This window comes from Ascidia mentula, chromosome 5 (genome assembly GCF_947561715.1).
Source record: "Ascidia mentula chromosome 5, kaAscMent1.1, whole genome shotgun sequence".
Classification (NCBI taxonomy): domain Eukaryota; kingdom Metazoa; phylum Chordata; class Ascidiacea; order Phlebobranchia; family Ascidiidae; genus Ascidia; species Ascidia mentula.
The window spans coordinates 11183626-11206397 of NC_138570.1; the positions used below are offsets into that span (position 1 = coordinate 11183626).

The window sequence follows — 22772 nt, forward strand, 5'->3', positions numbered from 1 at the left end:
TGTTGCAGAGAATTAAATTTCCGTTCTCTTGATATTGGTCAATATTGGCACCTATTGCGAGAACGCCGAGCAGAATTGTTTTAATAGGGAAGTTTTTCGCATGCCGACATTACGCCATTACGCTGCTGATTCGCTCAAAGCGGGTCGTCTTCAATCGGCGATTTGAAGGTCATCCGGCACCTTAATTTCAAATTTGTTAATTGCATGTTGCAGAGAATTAAATTTCCGTTCTCTTGATATTGGTCAATATTGGCACCTATTGCGAGAACGCCGAGCAGAATTGTTTTAATAGGGAAGTTTTTCGCATGCCGACATTACGCCATTACGCTGCTGATTCGCTCAAAGCGGGTCGTCTTCAATCGGCGATTTGAAGGTCATCCGGGGCCTTAATTTCAAATTTGTTAATTGCATGTTGCAGAGAATTAAATTTCCGTTCTCTTGATATTGGTCAATATTGGCACCTATTGCGAGAACGCCGAGCAGAATTGTTTTAATAGGGAAGTTTTTCGCATGCCGACATTACGCCATTACGCTGCTGATTCGCTCAAAGCGGGTCGTCTTCAATCGGCGATTTGAAGGTCATCCGGGGCCTTAATTTCAAATTTGTTAATTGCATGTTGCAGAGAATTAAATTTCCGTTCTCTTGATATTGGTCAATATTGGCACCTATTGCGAGAACGCCGAGCAGAATTGTTTTAATAGGGAAGTTTTTCGCATGCCGACATTACGCCATTACGCTGCTGATTCGCTCAAAGCGGGTCGTCTTCTATCGGCGATTTGAAGGTCATCCGGGGCCTTAATTTCAAATTTGTTAATTGCATGTTGCAGAGAATTAAATTTCCGTTCTCTTGATATTGGTCAATATTGGCACCTATTGCCAGAACTCCGAGCAGAATTGTTTTGATAGGGAAGTTTTTCGCATGCCGACATTACGCCATTACGCTGCTGATTCGCTCAAAGCGGGTCGTCTTCAATCGGCGATTTGAAGGTCATCCGGGGCCTTAATTTCAAATTTGTTAATTGCATGTTGTAGAGAATTAAATTTCCGTTCTCTTGATATTGGTCAATATTGGCACCTATTGCGAGAACGCCGAGCAGAATTGTTTTAATAGGGGAGTTTTTCGCATGCCGACATTACGCCATTACGCTGCTGATTCGCTCAAAGCGGGTCGTCTTCAATCGGCGATTTGAAGGTCATCCGGCACCTTAATTTCAAATTTGTTAATTGCATGTTGCAGAGAATTAAATTTCCGTTCTCTTGATATTGGTCAATATTGGCACCTATTGCGAGAACGCCGAGCAGAATTGTTTTAATAGGGAAGTTTTTCGCATGCCGACATTACGCCATTACGCTGCTGATTCGCTCAAAGCGGGTCGTCTTCAAACGGCGATTTGAAGGTCATCCGGGGCCTTAATTTCCAATTTGTTAATTGCATGTTGTAGAGAATTAAATTTCCGTTCTCTTGATATTGGTCAATATTGGCACCTATTGCCAGAACGCCGAGCAGAATTGTTTTAATAGGGAAGTTTTTCGCATGCCGACATTACGCCATTACGCTGCTGATTCGCTCAAAGCGGGTCGTCTTCAAACGGCGATTTGAAGGTCATCCGGGGCCTTAATTTTCAATTTGTTAATTGCATGTTGCAGAAAATTAAATTTCCGTTCTCTTGATATTGGTCAATATTGGCACCTATTGCGAGAACGCCGAGCAGAATTGTTTTCATAGGGAAGTTTTTCGCATGCCGACATTACGCCATTACGCTGCTGATTCGCTCAAAGCGGGTCGTCTTCAATCGGCGATTTGAAGGTCATCCGGCACCTTAATTTCAAATTTGTTAATTGCATGTTGCAGAGAATTAAATTTCCGTTCTCTTGATATTGGTCAATATTGGCACCTATTGCGAGAACGCCGAGCAGAATTGTTTTAATAGGGAAGTTTTTCGCATGCCGACATTACGCCATTACGCTGCTGATTCGCTCAAAGCGGGTCGTCTTCAAACGGCGATTTGAAGGTCATCCGGGGCCTTAATTTCCAATTTGTTAATTGCATGTTGTAGAGAATTAAATTTCCGTTCTCTTGATATTGGTCAATATTGGCACCTATTGCCAGAACGCCGAGCAGAATTGTTTTAATAGGGAAGTTTTTCGCATGCCGACATTACGCCATTACGCTGCTGATTCGCTCAAAGCGGGTCGTCTTCAATCGGCGATTTGAAGGTCATCCGGCACCTTAATTTCAAATTTGTTAATTGCATGTTGCAGAGAATTAAATTTCCGTTCTCTTGATATTGGTCAATATTGGCACCTATTGCGAGAACGCCGAGCAGAATTGTTTTAATAGGGAAGTTTTTCGCATGCCGACATTACGCCATTACGCTGCTGATTCGCTCAAAGCGGGTCGTCTTCAATCGGCGATTTGAAGGTCATCCGGGGCCTTAATTTCAAATTTGTTAATTGCATGTTGCAGAGAATTAAATTTCCGTTCTCTTGATATTGGTCAATATTGGCACCTATTGCGAGAACGCCGAGCAGAATTGTTTTAATAGGGAAGTTTTTCGCATGCCGACATTACGCCATTACGCTGCTGATTCGCTCAAAGCGGGTCGTCTTCAAACGGCCATTTGAAGGTCATCCGGGGCCTTAATTTCAAATTTGTTAATTGCATGTTGTAGAGAATTAAATTTCCGTTCTCTTGATATTGGTCAATATTGGCACCTATTGCCAGAACGCCGAGCAGAATTGTTTTGATAGGGAAGTTTTTCGCATGCCGACATTACGCCATTACGCTGCTGATTCGCTCAAAGCGGGTCGTCTTCAATCGGCGATTTGAAGGTCATCCGGGGCCTTAATTTCAAATTTGTTAATTGCATGTTGTAGAGAATTAAATTTCCGTTCTCTTGATATTGGTCAATATTGGCACCTATTGCCAGAACGCCGAGCAGAATTGTTTTAATAGGGAAGTTTTTCGCATGCCGACATTACGCCATTACGCTGCTGATTCGCTCAAAGCGGGTCGTCTTCAATCGGCGATTTGAAGGTCATCCGGCACCTTAATTTCAAATTTGTTAATTGCATGTTGCAGAGAATTAAATTTCCGTTCTCTTGATATTGGTCAATATTGGCACCTATTGCGAGAACGCCGAGCAGAATTGTTTTAATAGGGAAGTTTTTCGCATGCCGACATTACGCCATTACGCTGCTGATTCGCTCAAAGCGGGTCGTCTTCAAACGGCGATTTGAAGGTCATCCGGGGCCTTAATTTCCAATTTGTTAATTGCATGTTGTAGAGAATTAAATTTCCGTTCTCTTGATATTGGTCAATATTGGCACCTATTGCCAGAACGCCGAGCAGAATTGTTTTAATAGGGAAGTTTTTCGCATGCCGACATTACGCCATTACGCTGCTGATTCGCTCAAAGCGGGTCGTCTTCAAACGGCGATTTGAAGGTCATCCGGGGCCTTAATTTTCAATTTGTTAATTGCATGTTGCAGAAAATTAAATTTCCGTTCTCTTGATATTGGTCAATATTGGCACCTATTGCGAGAACGCCGAGCAGAATTGTTTTCATAGGGAAGTTTTTCGCATGCCGACATTACGCCATTACGCTGCTGATTCGCTCAAAGCGGGTCGTCTTCAATCGGCGATTTGAAGGTCATCCGGCACCTTAATTTCAAATTTGTTAATTGCATGTTGCAGAGAATTAAATTTCCGTTCTCTTGATATTGGTCAATATTGGCACCTATTGCGAGAACGCCGAGCAGAATTGTTTTAATAGGGAAGTTTTTCGCATGCCGACATTACGCCATTACGCTGCTGATTCGCTCAAAGCGGGTCGTCTTCAAACGGCGATTTGAAGGTCATCCGGGGCCTTAATTTCCAATTTGTTAATTGCATGTTGTAGAGAATTAAATTTCCGTTCTCTTGATATTGGTCAATATTGGCACCTATTGCCAGAACGCCGAGCAGAATTGTTTTAATAGGGAAGTTTTTCGCATGCCGACATTACGCCATTACGCTGCTGATTCGCTCAAAGCGGGTCGTCTTCAATCGGCGATTTGAAGGTCATCCGGCACCTTAATTTCAAATTTGTTAATTGCATGTTGCAGAGAATTAAATTTCCGTTCTCTTGATATTGGTCAATATTGGCACCTATTGCGAGAACGCCGAGCAGAATTGTTTTAATAGGGAAGTTTTTCGCATGCCGACATTACGCCATTACGCTGCTGATTCGCTCAAAGCGGGTCGTCTTCAATCGGCGATTTGAAGGTCATCCGGGGCCTTAATTTCAAATTTGTTAATTGCATGTTGCAGAGAATTAAATTTCCGTTCTCTTGATATTGGTCAATATTGGCACCTATTGCGAGAACGCCGAGCAGAATTGTTTTAATAGGGAAGTTTTTCGCATGCCGACATTACGCCATTACGCTGCTGATTCGCTCAAAGCGGGTCGTCTTCAAACGGCCATTTGAAGGTCATCCGGGGCCTTAATTTCAAATTTGTTAATTGCATGTTGTAGAGAATTAAATTTCCGTTCTCTTGATATTGGTCAATATTGGCACCTATTGCCAGAACGCCGAGCAGAATTGTTTTGATAGGGAAGTTTTTCGCATGCCGACATTACGCCATTACGCTGCTGATTCGCTCAAAGCGGGTCGTCTTCAATCGGCGATTTGAAGGTCATCCGGGGCCTTAATTTCAAATTTGTTAATTGCATGTTGTAGAGAATTAAATTTCCGTTCTCTTGATATTGGTCAATATTGGCACCTATTGCCAGAACGCCGAGCAGAATTGTTTTAATAGGGAAGTTTTTCGCATGCCGACATTACGCCATTACGCTGCTGATTCGCTCAAAGCGGGTCGTCTTCAATCTGCGATTTGAAGGTCATCCGGCACCTTAATTTCAAATTTGTTAATTGCATGTTGTAGAGAATTAAATTTCCGTTCTCTTGATATTGGTCAATATTGGCACCTATTGCCAGAACGCCGAGCAGAATTGTTTTGATAGGGAAGTTTTTCGCATGCCGACATTACGCCATTACGCTGCTGATTCGCTCAAAGCGGGTCGTCTTCAAACGGCGATTTGAAGGTCATCCGGGGCCTTAATTTCAAATTTGTTAATTGCATGTTGCAGAGAATTAAATTTCCGTTCTCTTGATATTGGTCAATATTGGCACCTATTGCCAGAACGCCGAGCAGAATTGTTTTGATAGGGAAGTTTTTCGCATGCCGACATTACGCCATTACGCTGCTGATTCGCTCAAAGCGGGTCGTCTTCAATCGGCGATTTGAAGGTCATCCGGCACCTTAATTTCAAATTTGTTAATTGCATGTTGCAGAGAATTAAATTTCCGTTCTCTTGATATTGGTCAATATTGGCACCTATTGCCAGAACGCCGAGCAGAATTGTTTTAATAGGGAAGTTTTTCGCATGCCGACATTACGCCATTACGCTGCTGATTCGCTCAAAGCGGGTCGTCTTCAATCGGCGATTTGAAGGTCATCCGGGGCCTTAATTTCAAATTTGTTAATTGCATGTTGTAGAGAATTAAATTTCCGTTCTCTTGATATTGGTCAATATTGGCACCTATTGCCAGAACGCCGAGCAGAATTGTTTTAATAGGGAAGTTTTTCGCATGCCGACATTACGCCATTACGCTGCTGATTCGCTCAAAGCGGGTCGTCTTCAAACGGCGATTTGAAGGTCATCCGGGGCCTTAATTTCAAATTTGTTAATTGCATGTTGTAGAGAATTAAATTTCCGTTCTCTTGATATTGGTCAATATTGGCACCTATTGCCAGAACGCCGAGCAGAATTCTTTGTATTAGACTAGTTTTTCGCATGCCGCCATTATGCTGAATCGCAAAACCAGGCGATTTTTTTAATTCGCGATTTTTTTGATTGATACAACTGCGGAAAATGTTGTTTAAATGTTTTTTGAGGTTTGAACTGCTTGCTCATCTCTGTAATTTGATTCTAATCCAAAAAAAAACAATTTTTGAGTAAATGCCTGTTGTACCTTGTAGAATGTGGCAAATTTGCAAAATTATTCTGCCAGAATTCTGCCAGAATGAGGGTGGTGTTTATACAGATCAGTGTTCTCAATTCTCAACATGCGAATTGTTCCTCTCAGCGTACACAGTAAGCAATTGCGGCACTACATACAAGTGCCAATTTACTAATGTTCCGGGCCATAGAATGTTTTGAAAATTAGCGTAGCTTAGAACAGATGTGTGAATAACAGGATCACAGCATTCGCATTGTTCCTCAAAGCATATACACAGCATTATTTTTTCCCCAGGGTTAAAGATTACTTGACAAAGCGCATCAGAAGGGTCAGAATGATGTACACGTTCGCCAAATAAGCAACATGTGAATTATGACCCTTTTGGTCGCCCATAAACTGTACACTAGACCAGTGCTTCCCAACTTTTTTCAACTCGCGACCCACTTTTGATGCAAGTTTTATTGTGCGACCCACAATTAGATATGACCAAGCGATGTTACGTAATGATAATGCAATAATTTCGTGGTATAAAAAACTGTAACACTTAGAAATGCTTCGCGACCCACCTGAAATAGACCCACCAATGGGTCGCAACCCACTTGTTGGGAAGCAACTCACTAGACCAAACTGAGGAGGCTGCTTAAGCAATTATCCAGCAACGATCCAACACTTTTACTCCACTCCGGCTAAAATTAATGAAGCAGGTTCAGTACTTTTTTTTTTCTTTACTTCCCAACAGGAAAATATTTTCACACCACTATGCTAAATACTTGAAGGTGTACATTATGAGCAAGAAAACATCTTCAGGTAAGAAAACAACAACTGCTGGAAACCAAAATGTGTTTGTCTTTGCAATAGTGTTGAGTGTTGTCACAGCAGCATGTGTTTTACTGATGAGAGATAAAAGCAAGATATTTGCCCCAAAAGAAGTTTTTATTCTATCAAAAACTGAAAATGTGTCATGCTCATTGGATTACAAGCAAGATGTTTTTGAAACATGTACCCCAGTTGCAATTTGCAGTCGATGTGTGAATGATGGTCTTTTAAGTGAGAGGGAACTAACAACTTTGATACATTTGGCAAAAACAGGAATCGCTTATGGTGGATCTTCTGGTGGTGCTTCCATACTAGATCTACATTCTGGTGCATTATCCAAGGGGGAAAAATTTGTTAACCTATATAAAGTTTTAAATCGGTCTCAACTAGCCACACTTTTTTCTGACAATGTGCTCACCACATACAAGACAGTTAAAGATAAAATCAAGAAGGCTGTTACTTCTAAGTTTGGAATAAAAAGCAACAGTCTTTATTTGACAAAACCAACTTTTTTTTCACGCATGACTTCAAAACCTGCACAAACAAAGCATGATGAATACTGGCACAGTCACATTGATAAAATTCAGTATGGCTCTTTTGATTACACTTCTCTGTTATATCTTAGTGATTATGACGTTGACTTTACTGGGGGGCAGTTTGTTTTTGATGACAATCAAGCGATTATTCAACCTAGAAAAGGAAGAGTGTCCTTTTTCACATCTGGCTCTGAAAACCCCCACCATGTCGAAAAGGTAACTGGTGGCACAAGATATGCAATGACTATTTCATTTACATGTGATCCTAATCACAGCATTGAGGACAGTTTATGGCAATAAGATTTTTCTTTATAACTTGTGTTTTCGTGTTAAAACTGTGTCATGTTTGTCAATTAATGAAAAATTGAATTATGAACTAAATAATATGGATATTAGTGGTTGTGATTTTTGTTGAGAATAATATAATTTAAATACAATTTTTATTTTTTAAATATCTTTCCAAAACTCCTATTTATATAGTTATCATTTATAGCGTGTGATTACGTTGGGACCAACTGCTAATTTACTGTAGCAAAGTCCTGCGTTGTATGACGTTATTTTCAAACGCAGTGAATGGTCTTTGCAAAGTTGTTAGTGACCAGTTCGCATAGAAAGAACAAGCGTTAGGTCTTAAGGCCCGTTTACACTACAGACGATTCCGTGTTTGTTTTATTGTGCGCGCGTGCTGAGTTGTGCTGGGATGGGATGTGCCGGTCTGTGCTAGGATGTGCTCTCTTTTGCTCGACGAGCATAAATTCGGGCACAGTTGGGCACATTTCGGCACACATTCATGCGAGAGTGCAAGGCGACTGCTTAAAAGGAGAGGACATATATTATTTTAGTGGTGGTTGTGTGATGCGGCCGCGTTTGACATGTGAGCGATTGTTTTTAAGAGTATGAAATGGTGCCGTAACTGAATTACAAAGTGGTGTGTGGAACGGCGTCTCAGCGGGATGCTGCTGTGGAAAACCTTTGTCCTGTTTTAATTATACCATCTTTGTTTTCATAATCTGTGGTGTTTGGTTCAGCATATTGTAGTGTTACCTTGCGTCGTAAAAAATAATGCAAAACATTACATGCCTTAACTGTGTAAAACAGTACATGCTTTTTGTTGAAGAATATGTACAGCCAATAACAACAACTTTAATTTGTATCAATAATATCGCTGGCGGGTCGAGAAATGCAAGTCAAGACTGACAACCTTAAAAAATTATCAACGTAATTTGTCACTTGCACTTGTCGGTTTCGTGTTCATTACAGGGAAATCCCTGTAGTCGTGCTCGATTATTCCAGTAGTGTAAACGCCGTGTGTGCCAGACTGTGCTGTGCCGTGCCAAACTGTGTTCGTGTGTAAACGGGCCTTTAATTTCAATCATTGCAACACGCTTTATGCACACAGCATGGAAAACATGAAGGGATGGCCAACACAGCGATCGAATAAATACATACCATCGACAATTATTTGACAAAATTTACAGTAAACACCATCTTTTGAAAATGTTCGCCGGTTTAACGCATTATACCCACGTTTACCATTGTTGTCAATTTCGCAGCAATATTACCGATACGTGGTCGATTTTGTAAATACGCAAACAACCTGTGCCCTTTTCGTGCGGGTAAAACAAATATTTTCAGGGCAGAACAGAAGTCAAAATATATTCATTGTTTGTGGGTGGTATAAGTATGATGCAAACAGTAAGAATTTACCTCTAAAATTTGGAAATCCATGTGTTTATTATTAGCACACAAAACCTATACGGACAAACTCATATTAAATTCCTATTTCGTTTCTAATAAATCCCATACCTGGCGCGCGTGACACCCTATAACATTAATGTGCGCTTCAGTTTTCGGTACTTTGACACAACTACGCATAACTGCATGGGAATGGGAAGATTGCTGCAGACACGCAACGTTGGTTTTTGCAAAACTCCACCTTTTGTAATTTTTGCCGGAAGATACTTTTACACCGAGTGACGAAGCTTTTACCAAACATGATCCACATATAACATAGAAATCTGTGCGAATTTTAACGCTATGATTTCGTGTAGTATTTCAACTCAAACTTATAACCAAAAATAACAGGTGGTGGCCCTGTTTACACCAATCATTAAATTTGCACATATTTTTGTTTTACACAGACTTATATGTGGATCAAGTTTGGTAAAAGCTTTGTGACCCGGTGTTGTAGTATTTGCCATGCCTGTAAAATTTAGGGGAATTCCCTAAAAGTTTGACCCTGCTTTTCATGGAAAATACTACCACACCGATATCTTCCGCCTTTCATAAACTGGATTCGCTTGTAAGTCGATCGAGCATTATTTGGAAGTTTCTTTGTTGATCCTAATCGCTCTGACAAGTTGGCCAACCCTGCGCTATGTGACAGACCAAACATGTATGTCTCTAGTAGCAGTTTTACTTGGGGTTGCAAGCACTGAGCATATTTTTGCTTGAGATTGAAACAATTATGATTAAAAACAGTTTTTACAAAGACTATTCTTAAGAAGTAATGAGGGCCTTGTAGTAGGGCGATCATATAGGGGCCAGGGCGCCGTTTTGAAAAAAATCCTTGATGCAAGATAGAGATTGCCCCTCCTGATCTTGTGTAAGATTCACAAGCCAAGGAAAGCAGTTGTCCCTGTTGAACTGCTTTTCCCCATTTTTTAGATAACTTTTGGTTACTCTGGTGTTCTTTTGAATAAATTTATAAGCATCTCAACCTTACTTTTTCTGAATATTACCATAGCTGTATTTATTTTTTGCTATTGCGTACTTGCAGCATCTTATCAAAATCAATAGAATTTTGTGTTCTATACAGAGTTTTCACCAGTTGTGTTTAGCATGTCAGATTTTGTCTTTGATAATCTGAATTGGATATTCAAACAAGTTCCTTGTTTTCCAACTCATGGAAAAAATGTACATATTCTTGAAACTCCGGACTCATTTTACCATGCATTGTTGGAGGGAATACAGTCTGCGAAACATCGTATTCTTCTGACTTCCCTATATTTAGGAGTTGGGCAACTAGAAAAGTGCATTGTTGATGAACTTTATTCAGCACTTGCCAAAGCAGAGGAAAGCAACCGAGCACTAGATGTAAACATTTTACTTGATTACAACCGAGGCTGTAGGGATAGTAAAGGAAGCTCGAAAGAAATGCTGATGCCATTAGTTAGAGATTTTAAAAATCCTTTGGTGACAAAAAAATATTCTTTGCAAGTTTCACTTTATCACTCACCTCAACTACGGGGAGCATGGAAGTCTGTTTTGCCAGCCAGATGGAATGAAGTTATTGGCCTGGCACACATGAAAATTTATATTTTTGATGATACAGTTATTGTTTCGGGAGCAAACTTAAGTCATGATTACTTTACTAATCGACAAGATCGCTACGTAAAATTTGAAAACAATAAACCACTAACGGACTTTTTCCACTCCTTGGTAAAGGCTGTCTCTTCTTTCTCTTTTCATTTGCAACAAAATGGAAGCTTAAAATTTTCTGATCAATGTCCTTACCATCCGTTTGAGGGTGATTATGATCTGTTTGTTTCATATGTCAGAAGCCGCCTTGGTCCTCTAATTTATCCAGAATTCATACACAGAGATGTAGAAAAGACAAGTAAACTATCAGGGTTTTCTTCAAAAACTCCAATCTCTGCTATGTGGTGTTTTTATCAAAAGTATTTTCACAGCAAGGATGTTTATCAACATTTTAGAAATGTGGCCACTCAGGATAAATTTAAAGACATGCAGCATATGGACACTTATGTATTTCCTTCAGTACAGCTTGGATTTGCCGGAATAAATCAAGATGAGCACATAACAAAAGGAATATTACACAGTGTTAAAGGCACCTCACAAGTTTGTATGACATCTGGCTATTTTAACATTACAAATGATTATGCAAATTTAATAGTTAATAGTCCAGCAAAATTTAACATTTATGTTGCATCACCTGAAGCAAATGGGTTTTTAAATGCATCAGGATTATCTGGCTACATACCAGCCATGTATGTTCATTTAACCAAAAATTTTTATAATCGACTTATGTTTGCAAAAAGAAATGAGCTTGTAAAACTATGGGAGTATACCAGGCCTGGTTGGACATACCATGCAAAAGGAATGTGGGTATATAATCAACAAGGTTCTGGTCCTTTCCTTACCATGATTGGTTCTCCGAACTTCGGCTCCAGATCAGTGGAGCGTGACATGGAAGCGCAAGTAACAATAGTAACAAAAAATCAGGATTTGATGAAAAACTTGCACAGAGAAAGGACAAGAATTGCAGATTTTTCTCAGCCTGTGACTAAAGATACTTTTATTCAGCCAAGATGTAAAGTTCCTGGATGGGTTGCCTTGATTTCTACTTTAATACGGAAATATTTTTGATTTAACAATACTATGTGGGTTTATGTTGGAAATCATCTTTACCCAATTGAGACATAAAAATTGGATTTGGGATGTGACTGTATTGGCATACTATTTATTAATATTGTACACCACACTTTGTGTGAATGATTTAAAAAAAAATTAAGACAAACATGTAATTGTTGTATGTTTGTGGTATATTTTTCCCTTCATAGAAATTTAACACATTGCAACAAAGAAGTTCAGTACTTCTGTTAAAACTTTTAATTCTTACGAACTTGGTACATTTCAGAAAAAAATGTTTCCTGTCATGCTGTGCACTCACTGCACCAAAAATTTTTGTAAGCATTTAGGAATTTTGCGATCCTTGCACGGTTTTGAAAAACCAGGAGTGAACTTTTTAAAAGTCACACCACAACAACAAAAAAGTTAGTATATATATATGTATGTATATATGTATATACTCTAATGCAGTGGTCTCAAACACCAAGAGCCCAATGAGAACTTTCAAAGTAACTCAAGGGGTGCACTGTGAGTGTCAACAAACATACTCCATCACTATTAATTGTAATGTGATTTGTGGCGATTAATATTCAACCTAGTTCATCTTATCATAGACGTGACTTGATCAAAAAGGGCAATCACATGCATGAGTGCTTCCGTATAGTGTGACAAACAGAAATACATGTAGCAAAGTGAATAAATCACCTTTAGTCAGGGCCATAAAAGGCTGTTAAAGTTTTTTGGCATAAAACCTTATACTTCTTACATGGAAATCAATGCATGGTGTTGACACATTAGCCTTATACTTTAACCTAATATTTAAAAGTGCTTCACAGGCCACATGTTTGAGACCCCTATGTAATGCATTGCACCAGGTGAATATTTTTCACACCCGCATTGAATTTTTGTTTTGCATATTGGCATGTGGTAAAAAGTAAATCTATTTTTAAAAACGAAAGCTGTAATTTAGGACAATATTTTTTTAATGGACTATTCTGCATATTCCTTAATTTTAAATTGAAAGTTAAATGATCGAACTGTTTTTAATTGTTGCTTTTGTTTTTTGAACCTTTAGTTTGCAAGATTCATGAAGTTATAACGGACACATCTCAAGGTGACTTACCTCGTTTAAGAAATGGCATCAACTCAAATCATGTGGACACATTTGGAGTGATAGCAAGGCAGAAAGGTAAACTCTATCACATACATTTGTTTGTATTGTAAAGTAATTTTATACTATATATTTGGCTTAAAAGTATGATTTTTACTTAAAAATATCTTTTGAAACCCTTACACAAAATGATTGTTTTCATCATTTTTTTTCTTTATCATTCAATTTTTCTTTGGTGACGTTTATGTAGCTTTGTAAAAACAAACTGTAACCCCTGCAGTCATGACAGAAAATCCTAGATCTCATAATATGTTTAGGAATTACTGTGTTTGACCAATCAAGCTACACCGATACTGCAGTTGAGGAGGATGTAGTTATTATCACAAAAAATGAACCATTTTGGTTTCATTGTGAATGCAAAAAATTGGCAAAGATTGGAAAGGTACTATGTTTTGTGGTTTTGTTTAATTTGGTAATACATAGTATTAGAATGCGACACCACAATGTGAGCTTTGTGTAAATCCACTTGTTTCAAAAGCATTGTGGCTGAACAACTGGCTGTATCAACAGGTGGATGAATGTGTGAACCTATTGGAATATCAAATGCTGAAGGTTGAAAAGGTGAAGCCACAGGAGTACAACTTTTCAGTTGTAATTGGAGCTCTTGGTCGTGTGGGGGATGTCCAGAGAGCTTATACATTGTACTACAAGGTGCTTACATACATTATATACCCATAAACTGTTACCATAGTAGCTGTGAATATTTTTTTAGATGAAAGAGTATGGGCTAACAGCTTCCCTTCCCTGCATCACATCACTATTTAATGTAGTTGGAAACTCCACATGTCCTACAGACTTAATAAAAGTAAAAAAACTCCAAGATGAACTAAGGACAAAAAATGTCAAACTTCATCGCAATTCATATGGTGCCCTAATGAAGGTAACACCCTTTATTTTGCAAAACGAATTTATTTATTTGGTTACAATTTTTAGGCATATGCTAAACATGGAAGCTTTAAAAATACTCTTGAGGTATTCCATGAATCAATGAAAAATGGCATTGAACCGGACGACATATATTTTGCTATTTTGTTAATGAGTTGTAGATCTAGCAAGGAAAATGGCTTCATTCACACTATTCAGGCAAAAAAAGATTTTTTTTTAAAAATTTTTCCAGAAAAAAAATAATTGCAATAAATCAGTAGGTTTGGAAAACAATGTTAGACCTTGGAATACAACCCACTGCACCCATAATAATGTCGTTTCTTCAAGCAGTTAAGCAGTGTGGGATCAGGGATACTGATTTGGCCAGTCGGTGAGATTAGTATCAGTTCCTCAATAAAAATTGTTTATAAACCTTGGTTTTAAGGTTACTACTTCAAAATGCCGATCCGATTGTCCCAAAAGATTTTATAAGTAAAAACTTCCGACAGTTCATGTCACTTAAAGGTCAAAAAACTGCGCCAAAACGTACATCAACAAAGCCTTTGGATAATTTCAAAAGTCTACCTTCATTCCAAGACCTAGTTTCAATGGTAAGTCGCACTTTGTTGTATTACCCAAGTACATGTTGGACTAAACAGTCCTGGGAGGTTGCTTAGGCAATTATTCAGCTAATTTTAATGCTGTTGAGAGATGGACCTTGCATTCAACCACAAAAGATGGGATACTTAAATGATTTACTTTTTTGCAAATTTTAATTGCATTTTTTGTTGTTTTTTTACCCCCAATAATGTCCAACAGGGAGGGATCAAATGCCCCAGGGGTCAAAAATGCACCTGTCTGGTGACCAGAATGTGTAGATGAGGGATGGATTTTTCATAAAACCACAATGTCTGGGCCCAAATGATTCATTTTTCTGCAAATATAGCCTGAAGTTTGAGCTGCCTTTTATAACCTAGTAGCTACCTGATTCGAAGTGCTCAAAACCACCCTAAACTGGCTCAAATTATCTCGAACAACAATGCATGCATATGTGCTCCCTTATCGGTAAAATTAACCCCCATGCATCACTGGTTGCTTTGTGACGTCCTCTTATTGTGACAGACGAGTACAAGGTGGGCATTTCCCGCCGGTGAAACTTATTTTAATAGTTATATTAATAAGCTTCCTTCACTCTAAAACCTGCATCTTTAGGGGAGCAGCACAACTGAAGAGAGAGATACAAGGCTTTCAAATATTCCCACAAACAATGCAAGACTAAGCATGATATCAAAGAGTCAATCCAGCACTGAAATAATAAAAATCACTAATTGCGTTCAACCTGCAGATAGACTGGATTTAGTTGGAGGATATACATATATTCTTGATCTTTTAACAAAACATCAGATTAAGGGAAATTCTAAAGTATTTCAGTATATTTACAACGATTTAAAACATTTGCATTATACCTGGACTTTTTCAGATATTTACTGCTTTGGCAGAGGTGATGCCAAACTCATATGAGCAGGAAAACCATCTCATTAGTGTTGTTAAGAAGTCAAAATGTAAAATTGATGTGGACTTTTACAACTGCATTATGAAAAAAAGATTTGTGCGCAAAAATGACGATGAAGGCAAGGTAACATACTGAAATATTTTTTCTTTAATGCAAATTAGGAGTTTTTTGTCACTGTATTGAATTGCCAGGAAATTTGGAAAGGAATAGTAAATTCCAAGAGTTTACAAAGAAATTGCAGATCTTGGTGCATATATGCAATTTCTGTCAGAAACTTCCAAGCCGGAAAAGCATTTATTGCAGATATAACAAGCAAGCAGGTGTGTATTTTTTCTTTTTTGTGCACACATTTGAAAACAGTTTTGAAACAGGTGAAGCCCACCACTGTTATGATGCACACACTGATAGTTGGAATTTTAAATAACCGAAAAAGATGGCGCTCAAAACTCAATAATGGTATGAATTTGCTTTCAATTGGTTCGTCAATGTGATTTATGTAAAATATTTTTCAGATGTATTTTACCCTGACTATGATTACTTGTCCTACTTAATGGAGTACATCAAAAAAGAAAATGTACCCGTGGACCAATCTATTATTGGTGTTCTGGAAACTGCCTCTTTTATTCCACAAAATTATCAGAAGGTAGTTTGCAAAAAAGGTTTAAGGATAAATATCAATTTACACATTCTGTTTCACTTTTCAGTGGTCCAACCTAGACCCACACTTCGAGAAAATGTTCCAAAGCTTCAAACAATTTTACAGTAAATGGCTACATGAAATTTACATTACCCATTAAGGTGTTTATTGCAGAACAATAAAATAGGACTTTTGTCAAATTTACTCACAGTTGATCATTTGTGAAGATATATATAGTAGCACCACAATATTATGAAGAGGCAAGAGGTGTTGACATTGCAAGGTAGGTAAAAATTGCAACAGGGCTTCAATGGGCAGTAGTTGAAGAAAATAAAATGTGTGAACAATAGTGCAGGAGAAAGGGCAAACAACTATGAAACATGCAACAAAAATAAAACTAAATTTGTACAGAGTTTACAACATCAGTTTAAAGTGTGGATTGAAGTTTTTGTGTAACAGCAGTTATGTCTGTCAAGTAGCTAGCAAGTTCACCGACAAGATGCTGTGCTTCTTGTTGTTTACGATTTTTATCACGTGCTGCTTGGACGGCCTTTTCTTCCAAAACTGTCAATTTGTCTTTTAGATGATGCACCTCATCATATGACTTCTATGAAATTGTTTAAGTGAAGTTATAAGCAGTAAATATCCATCTTAATTTGTTTTTTAAAAAAACATTTAGTCAAAAGTAAAAAAATTCTGGTTGTCATGTTTAGGACAATACATTTTACAAACTCTACACTTTAGGTCAGACCTTGATTCTGTTGGCACATTCATTATGTTGCTTTTCAACAACAGTAAGCACTCCTACACGTTGTTGCAACATATTGCACTCTTGTGATTTCTCTGAAATCTCCACTTGCAGTTGTTCAACCTGTTTCTTTAAACCTTCAATTTGAATGAGTAACTCCTGTTCCTTCTGCTTTTCCATGTTTTTATCATTTAGCTGTTACCACAAATACATACAGAATGTAAGTGGTTGTTAAACATGTTTTCATATAATGATTACCTGTGTCTTGAGATGTTCATTATCTTCTTTGTACATCGTAAGTTGCCTATGCCATTGGTCAACATTTGACATGGATTCTTGCAAAGCTGTTGTTAATCGGCTGTTTGTGTTTTTAAGGGCTTGCAATTCGGTCTCAGACTTCTTAGAATTTGCTGAGCTGTTGAAAAAAACACAATTTATACACACAAAAAAAACTAAGTAAATTTCATTACTTCTGTGTAACGGTAAGTTTTAACCGTTCATTTTGAAGACGCAGATTTCTTAGTTCTGAACTTAGAAAGGTGTTTCGACTGTCATCTGAAGCAGAACTAAATATTTCTTCATCACAATCATTTCCTGTTGAAGCATCCTATAAACAATAAAAGTGTTGGGAATACTCTGGATAGTATAGGCAAAGTGGAGCCAATAATAGAAGAGTCACACCAAGCTGCACTGATGAGACCTTATAGGTCGGAATTGGCCTTCTTGTTTTTTTTAGAACAAGCAAGTGAAGTATAATGAAACAAGCTTTGTTACACACACAAGTAAACTGCATTTCCCAAGTGACCAACCAAATAGTCAATAATATTGATTTACAGTGTATTGCAGAATTCTACTTCAAAAATTGATCACTGGACTATTACCCAACATGGGTAACTTGTAAATATATTGGCAATCAAAACAATTACTACATTTTGATGCAGCTACCTCTTTTGTGATAATTACTCTTGACTTTTCACCATCCTGTTGTTCTGGTGAACCATTGCTTGTTGAAATGTTATCATGATTAACTTGAGTTAGTTCTCTTGCCCTGTCACTGAAAGATAATACATGGTTTTTTTCTTTGTGCTGGTCCAATGGAATAAGCAACAAACCGAATTTCTTCAAACTGCTCAGTAAACTTGGATAGCTGAATATCTGATGCAAACCCAAGGCCATATACTGTGTTGGCCCTCATATCAGCCCATTGACCAAACTTTGCAGAAGTTTTTGTAAAAGACATATCTGTTGTTACTGTGCTGTTGATTATTGCCTAAAAACAATTGTATGGTTGTAACATGTATAATATTAACAAAACAAATATTTTATCTTGTTATAGCACATTTTATATTAATTGGGCCACAAAAAGGTTTAATAATAGAACATTTATGGTAAGTAATGTATGAGGCTTTGTATTTCAGTGAAGCATCACAAACCATAGCAACATTCAATGGACCATTGGATTAGTCCATGATTAAAACAGCTGTATGACTTCTACCAAGTCATAAATAATTCATGCTCAACTGCAATATCACCAACATATCGTTAGTGCTCTGAAGTTTGTTATTCTATGTAAAAAATAATGAATTGAAAATAAAAATACTTTTATGAATTTTGCCAAACATATCTTACTTTTGAACCTTCAACACTTATGATTCTATATGACTTGCGTGAAGAGTCAAAAAAAAAATTGACGATGGCTGCAGCTTTACTTGCTGGTATCCATGACTTTTTTGTCACTGGGTCAATGACAAAGACGTGTGCTTTGCTGCTGTATATTGGCACTTCCCTAAACAAAACAAAAATTGCTTTACCACACAATAATTTTTAATGCATGGCAACACCTACCCCATTGTACGGATTGCAACTTTTCTTTGAGAATCATAAACAGTTCATCAAACTACATTTTGAATATCATTCAACAAATTTTGAAAAGTGTTTTCACGACCTTCCGCAATTTTTAATAAAACGAGGTAAGAAGAAAGTAGGCTACCTTATATCTGCACATGGGAAGAAAGTACATAAGCTAACACCTTATGTCTACGATAATGAACAGGACATAAAAAATACTTTATACAATTTAAATTTGGATTATATACTAAACTGATGTTTTTAAACAATTGTTTTCAGTACAAAAGTTATGTAATATATGTTCAAACATTTCTCATCACTTCTGATCTGAAACGCGGACTGCTCTAGTAGTAAAACACAAACATACACCGGACTTTTAAAGATCAATAGAAAAGCTTAAATAGCACCATGCATATATCATACATAACAGCATGCAGATATCATACATGCATTGCAAAAAAAAATTTTTGTAATTTACAAAGAACACCAACTAAAAATATTGACATATAACGCATGATTTCAACTAACTCACAGTAACCTAAACAACAAAAGCGGAGTCAGAGTTTGTTATTCATAGGCTACACAATTTGTATGTTTTACAATGGTATGATTCACTCATATTTTTTTTTCAATCCTGCCAAGAGGCTTGCTCAAAACTAAAACACATAAAATACCAAAGTTTACAAGAAACGTCTCCTGACAGCAGGCACTAGTGCTTCATATACATTTGGACCTGCAGGAAGGCCTATACAAGCTACAACCCGGCTGCTACAAAACAAGTAGTAAAAATCAAAACCAGAGGGAACCTAGTTGACGAAAAAATGAAAAAACCGCCAGTTAACAAAACTTTGAACGCGGGTGGCGAGAAGGGGTGCCTCTAAAATACCATTGTAGGCATTGTGGGCATCGTAGGCATTGAGCCTAGGCATTGTAGGCATCGTAGGCATTGTCGGCATTGTAGGCATCGTAGGGATCGTAGGCATTGTAGGCATTGAGTCTAGGCATTGTACGCATATAGTCTAGGCATCGTAGGCATTGAGTCTAGGCATTGTACGCGTAGAGTCCAGGCATCGTAGGCATTGAGTCTAGGCATTGTACGCGTAGAGTCCAGGCATCGTAGGCATTGAGTCTAGGCATTGTACGCGTAGAGTCTAGGCATTGTAGGCATAGAGTCTATAGGCATCGTAGGCATTGTCCTCGTAGAGTCTTATAGGCATCGTAGGCATTGTACGCATAGAGTCATGCGTACAATGCCTAGACTCAATGCCTACGATACCTAAGGACTCTATGCGTACAATGCCTAGACTCAATGCCTACAATGCCTACGATGCCTAAAGGACTCTATGCGTACAATGCCTAGACTCAATGCCTACAATGCCTACGATGCCTGGACTCTATGCGTACAATGCCTAGGCTCAATGCCTACAATGCCTAAACTCTACGCGTACAATGCCTAGACTCAATGCCTACGATGCCTATAAGACTCTATGCGTACAATGACTAGACTCAATGCCTACAATGCCTACAATGCATACAATGCCTACAATGCCTACGATGGCTACAATGGGTTTTTAGAGGGACCGCGTAGAGTCTTATAGGCATCGTAGGCATTGAGTCTAGGCATTGAGTCTAGGCATTGTACGCGTAGAGTCTAGGTATCGTAGGCATTGTAGGCATTGAGTCTAGGCATTGTACGCACAGAGTCCAGGCATCGTAGGCATTGTAGGCATTGAGTCTAGGCATTGTACGCATAGAGTCTTATAGGCATCGTAGGCATTGAGTCTAGGCATTGTACGCGTAGAGTTTAGGCATTGTAGGCATTGAGCCTAGGCATTGTACGCATAGAGTCCAGGCATCGTAGGCATTGTAGGCATTGAGTCTAGGCATTGTACGCATAGAGTCCTTTAGGCATCGTAGGCATTGTAGGCATTGAGTCTAGGCATTGTACGCATAGAGTCCTTAGGCATCGTAGGCATTGAGTCTAGGCATTGTACGCATGACTCTATGCGTACAATGCCTACGATGCCTATAAGACTCTACGAGGACAATGCCTACGATGCCTATAGACTCTATGCCTACAATGCCTAGACTCTACGCGTACAATGCCTAGACTCAATGCCTACGATGCCTGGACTCTACGCGTACAATGCCTAGACTCAATGCCTACGATGCCTAGACTATATGCGTACAATGCCTAGACTCAATGCCTACAATGCCTACGATCCCTACGATGCCTACAATGCCGACAATGCCTACGATGCCTACAATGCCTAGGCTCAATGCCTACGATGCCCACAATGCCTACAATGGTATTTTAGAGGCACCCGACTCTACGTGTACAATGACTAGACTCAATGCCTACAATGCCTACAATGCATACAATGCCTACAATGCCTACGATGGCTACAATGGGTTTTTAGAGGGACCGGGCGAGAAGGGGCTGTAACGTTACGGCCAACATAGGTAAGCGTCCAAGATCAGTAAACTGGACAAAATCGGTTACCTAAACACGTGACTGCTGCGGCAAACAGGGACGGTACATATTTTCATCCAAGGGGGGTAACTTAAATAATTTACCCTATACCTTGCACTGTGTCTACGATAGGTAACTTTGTAAACGTTAGGGTAGTCACGCTATACCGCATTTTCCGTCAACAGACGTATGTTTAGACTTTTAATCGGCTGGTAACATTCGTGGAGTTTGGGATATGATGATAAGGCTCATGCACAAGATCCCCTGTCGAACTACTGACGCCGAATAATCTGATGCAAACGCGTCACTTTTACTGAAAAGAACTGCAACCATCGCAACCGATGACACCAATTTCAGTACTTGTACAGTTTCATTTCAGTACAATTTCAGTGCGGCAACGTTGGTCATAAGAAACATTACCAATACTCAGACACATAGGCTACCAAAATAAATAGTAACCGGGCGCCTTTATCGGGATATCCGAAATGAAAAAAATCGAAAATGCGATACAGCTTGGGACCAATTTTCAAAACGTTTGGTTTGAAAAAGGCAAAAGAAGATCACAAAACTTAAATTTTTAATAAAGTTACTTGATATGCTGCAAAACCGGGTTATGGGCCAATCAACGGCATGATTTAAGCATAGACATTTCTAACAATACCAAAATTATCAAAAAAGACATATTCATATTCGGTTATGAGCATGATAAAATTCGATTAAGAAATATAAATTTATATTTTTGAAACAAAAAATACTCGCCATTATAAACACTGTTTAGGAGTGGTCCGGTGCATACTTACGCCGATAAATGTTGCGGAGTTTTCGACGTTGCCTGATGATTTTAGCAGTCGTGTTAATCCAGCCGACAGCGCTTACCTACATCTTCAGTCAGAATGTCGCGAATAGGGTTAGTGCCGACACCAAGTGTTCCAAAGCTTACTTTGCCTGCTTTTTGGACGAGCATGCCTAGAGCCTGGTTCCAAAGCGCTGAGCAGACATTGGGAAGCTGTGGAATCAGTGGCGAGTGGCAGATGTTTAATTACGTTGTGTCTAGCCTTAGTGAGGAACAAATAACCAAAGTTGGCAACGTGGTTTTGAGTAGAGCTCATGAATGAGACGTCATTGAAAGGCAGACGCCCCATCGAATTATTACATGAGATGTTGTGGTTGTTGGATACAAGAAGTGGTATGGACCCGATGACCGAACGCTTGTTGAAACGGGTTTTCATAGATACACTCCCCTCGCATATTAGACTAATTCTTGCGACAGATTACGAGTTGGACATAGAAACTCTGGCTTTGTGTTCCACTTGCCTGGCCATGATGTCATATGTAATGCCGTCTTCTGCTGAAAACTTCAATCCGAACTCCATTGCTTCCCTGTTGCTCCGCATGGGGTAAGTTTCACCATCATCGGACACGATGAGGTTATCGATGTGCATAACGTCTTAGCAACCAACCTATAGAGGCGTTTGGAGAGGGTCCGGGTACTCCGAATCAGGAGAGAACCGACTCACCAGACATCGATGAACTAAGTAGTTGTCTGTACCAATAAGTAACGTAACAGACCCACCTTTGATTTGCGGTAAATGTACTTCCTGCAGATGCTTAGGACGAAAAGGTGTCCCAAACTTTTGGATATGCTTAGGCGGAACAGGGATTTCGTCAAGTAGCGTCACTTCCGGTAAATTGAACTCCTCTCCTCCCATCAAGGGCAGTACTGAGATTTTCATGGTGTTCAGCTCCTTTGCACCATTGATCAAACCGAGCCTTATATGAACTGGTTCG

General features: G+C 38.8%; 4 protein-coding genes across 7 annotated transcripts; 3 read left to right on the top strand and 1 right to left on the bottom strand.

Moving 5' to 3' along the window:
- The first annotated feature begins 6702 nt into the window (after positions 1–6702).
- On the top strand, positions 6703–7659 carry LOC145904013 (2-oxoglutarate and iron-dependent oxygenase domain-containing protein 3-like). Its single transcript, XM_082992224.1, has one exon. The coding sequence runs from the start codon at positions 6703–6705 to the stop codon at positions 7657–7659; it is 957 nt and encodes a 318-aa protein (XP_082848350.1).
- LOC145904010 (pentatricopeptide repeat-containing protein 1, mitochondrial-like) lies at positions 6746–16119 on the top strand. 3 transcript variants are annotated; one of them, XM_082992219.1, is made up of 14 exons: positions 6746–6814; positions 12020–12155; positions 12806–12919; positions 13159–13283; positions 13412–13552; positions 13614–13781; positions 13835–13984; positions 14047–14156; positions 14211–14376; positions 14978–15187; positions 15246–15401; positions 15470–15598; positions 15650–15734; positions 15791–16090. In XM_082992219.1, the coding sequence occupies exons 2-14, from the start codon at positions 12026–12028 to the stop codon at positions 16042–16044; spliced, it is 1938 nt and encodes a 645-aa protein (XP_082848345.1). In that variant the 5' UTR covers positions 6746–6814; positions 12020–12025; the 3' UTR covers positions 16045–16090. The 3 variants fall into 3 exon arrangements, with proteins under 3 accessions (XP_082848345.1, XP_082848346.1, XP_082848344.1); XM_082992220.1 differs by lacking the exon at positions 6746–6814 and having other exon boundaries at positions 12006–12155; positions 15791–15921; positions 15983–16119; XM_082992218.1 differs by lacking the exon at positions 6746–6814 and having other exon boundaries at positions 12006–12155.
- LOC145904011 (CDP-diacylglycerol--glycerol-3-phosphate 3-phosphatidyltransferase, mitochondrial-like) lies at positions 10183–11771 on the top strand. Its single transcript, XM_082992221.1, has one exon. The coding sequence runs from the start codon at positions 10201–10203 to the stop codon at positions 11746–11748; it is 1548 nt and encodes a 515-aa protein (XP_082848347.1). The 5' UTR covers positions 10183–10200; the 3' UTR covers positions 11749–11771.
- Positions 16120–16142: 23 nt separating the features above from the next.
- Positions 16143–19299, bottom strand: LOC145904012 (homer protein homolog 2-like). 2 transcript variants are annotated; one of them, XM_082992223.1, is made up of 8 exons: positions 18509–19299; positions 18293–18449; positions 17776–17933; positions 17609–17717; positions 17134–17270; positions 16922–17078; positions 16667–16858; positions 16143–16519 (listed from the first exon to the last, which is right to left on the bottom strand). In XM_082992223.1, the coding sequence occupies exons 1-8, from the start codon at positions 18511–18513 to the stop codon at positions 16343–16345; spliced, it is 1092 nt and encodes a 363-aa protein (XP_082848349.1). In that variant the 5' UTR covers positions 18514–19299; the 3' UTR covers positions 16143–16342. The 2 variants fall into 2 exon arrangements, with proteins under 2 accessions (XP_082848349.1, XP_082848348.1); XM_082992222.1 differs by having other exon boundaries at positions 16143–16522.
- Positions 19300–22772: the final 3473 nt, after the last annotated feature.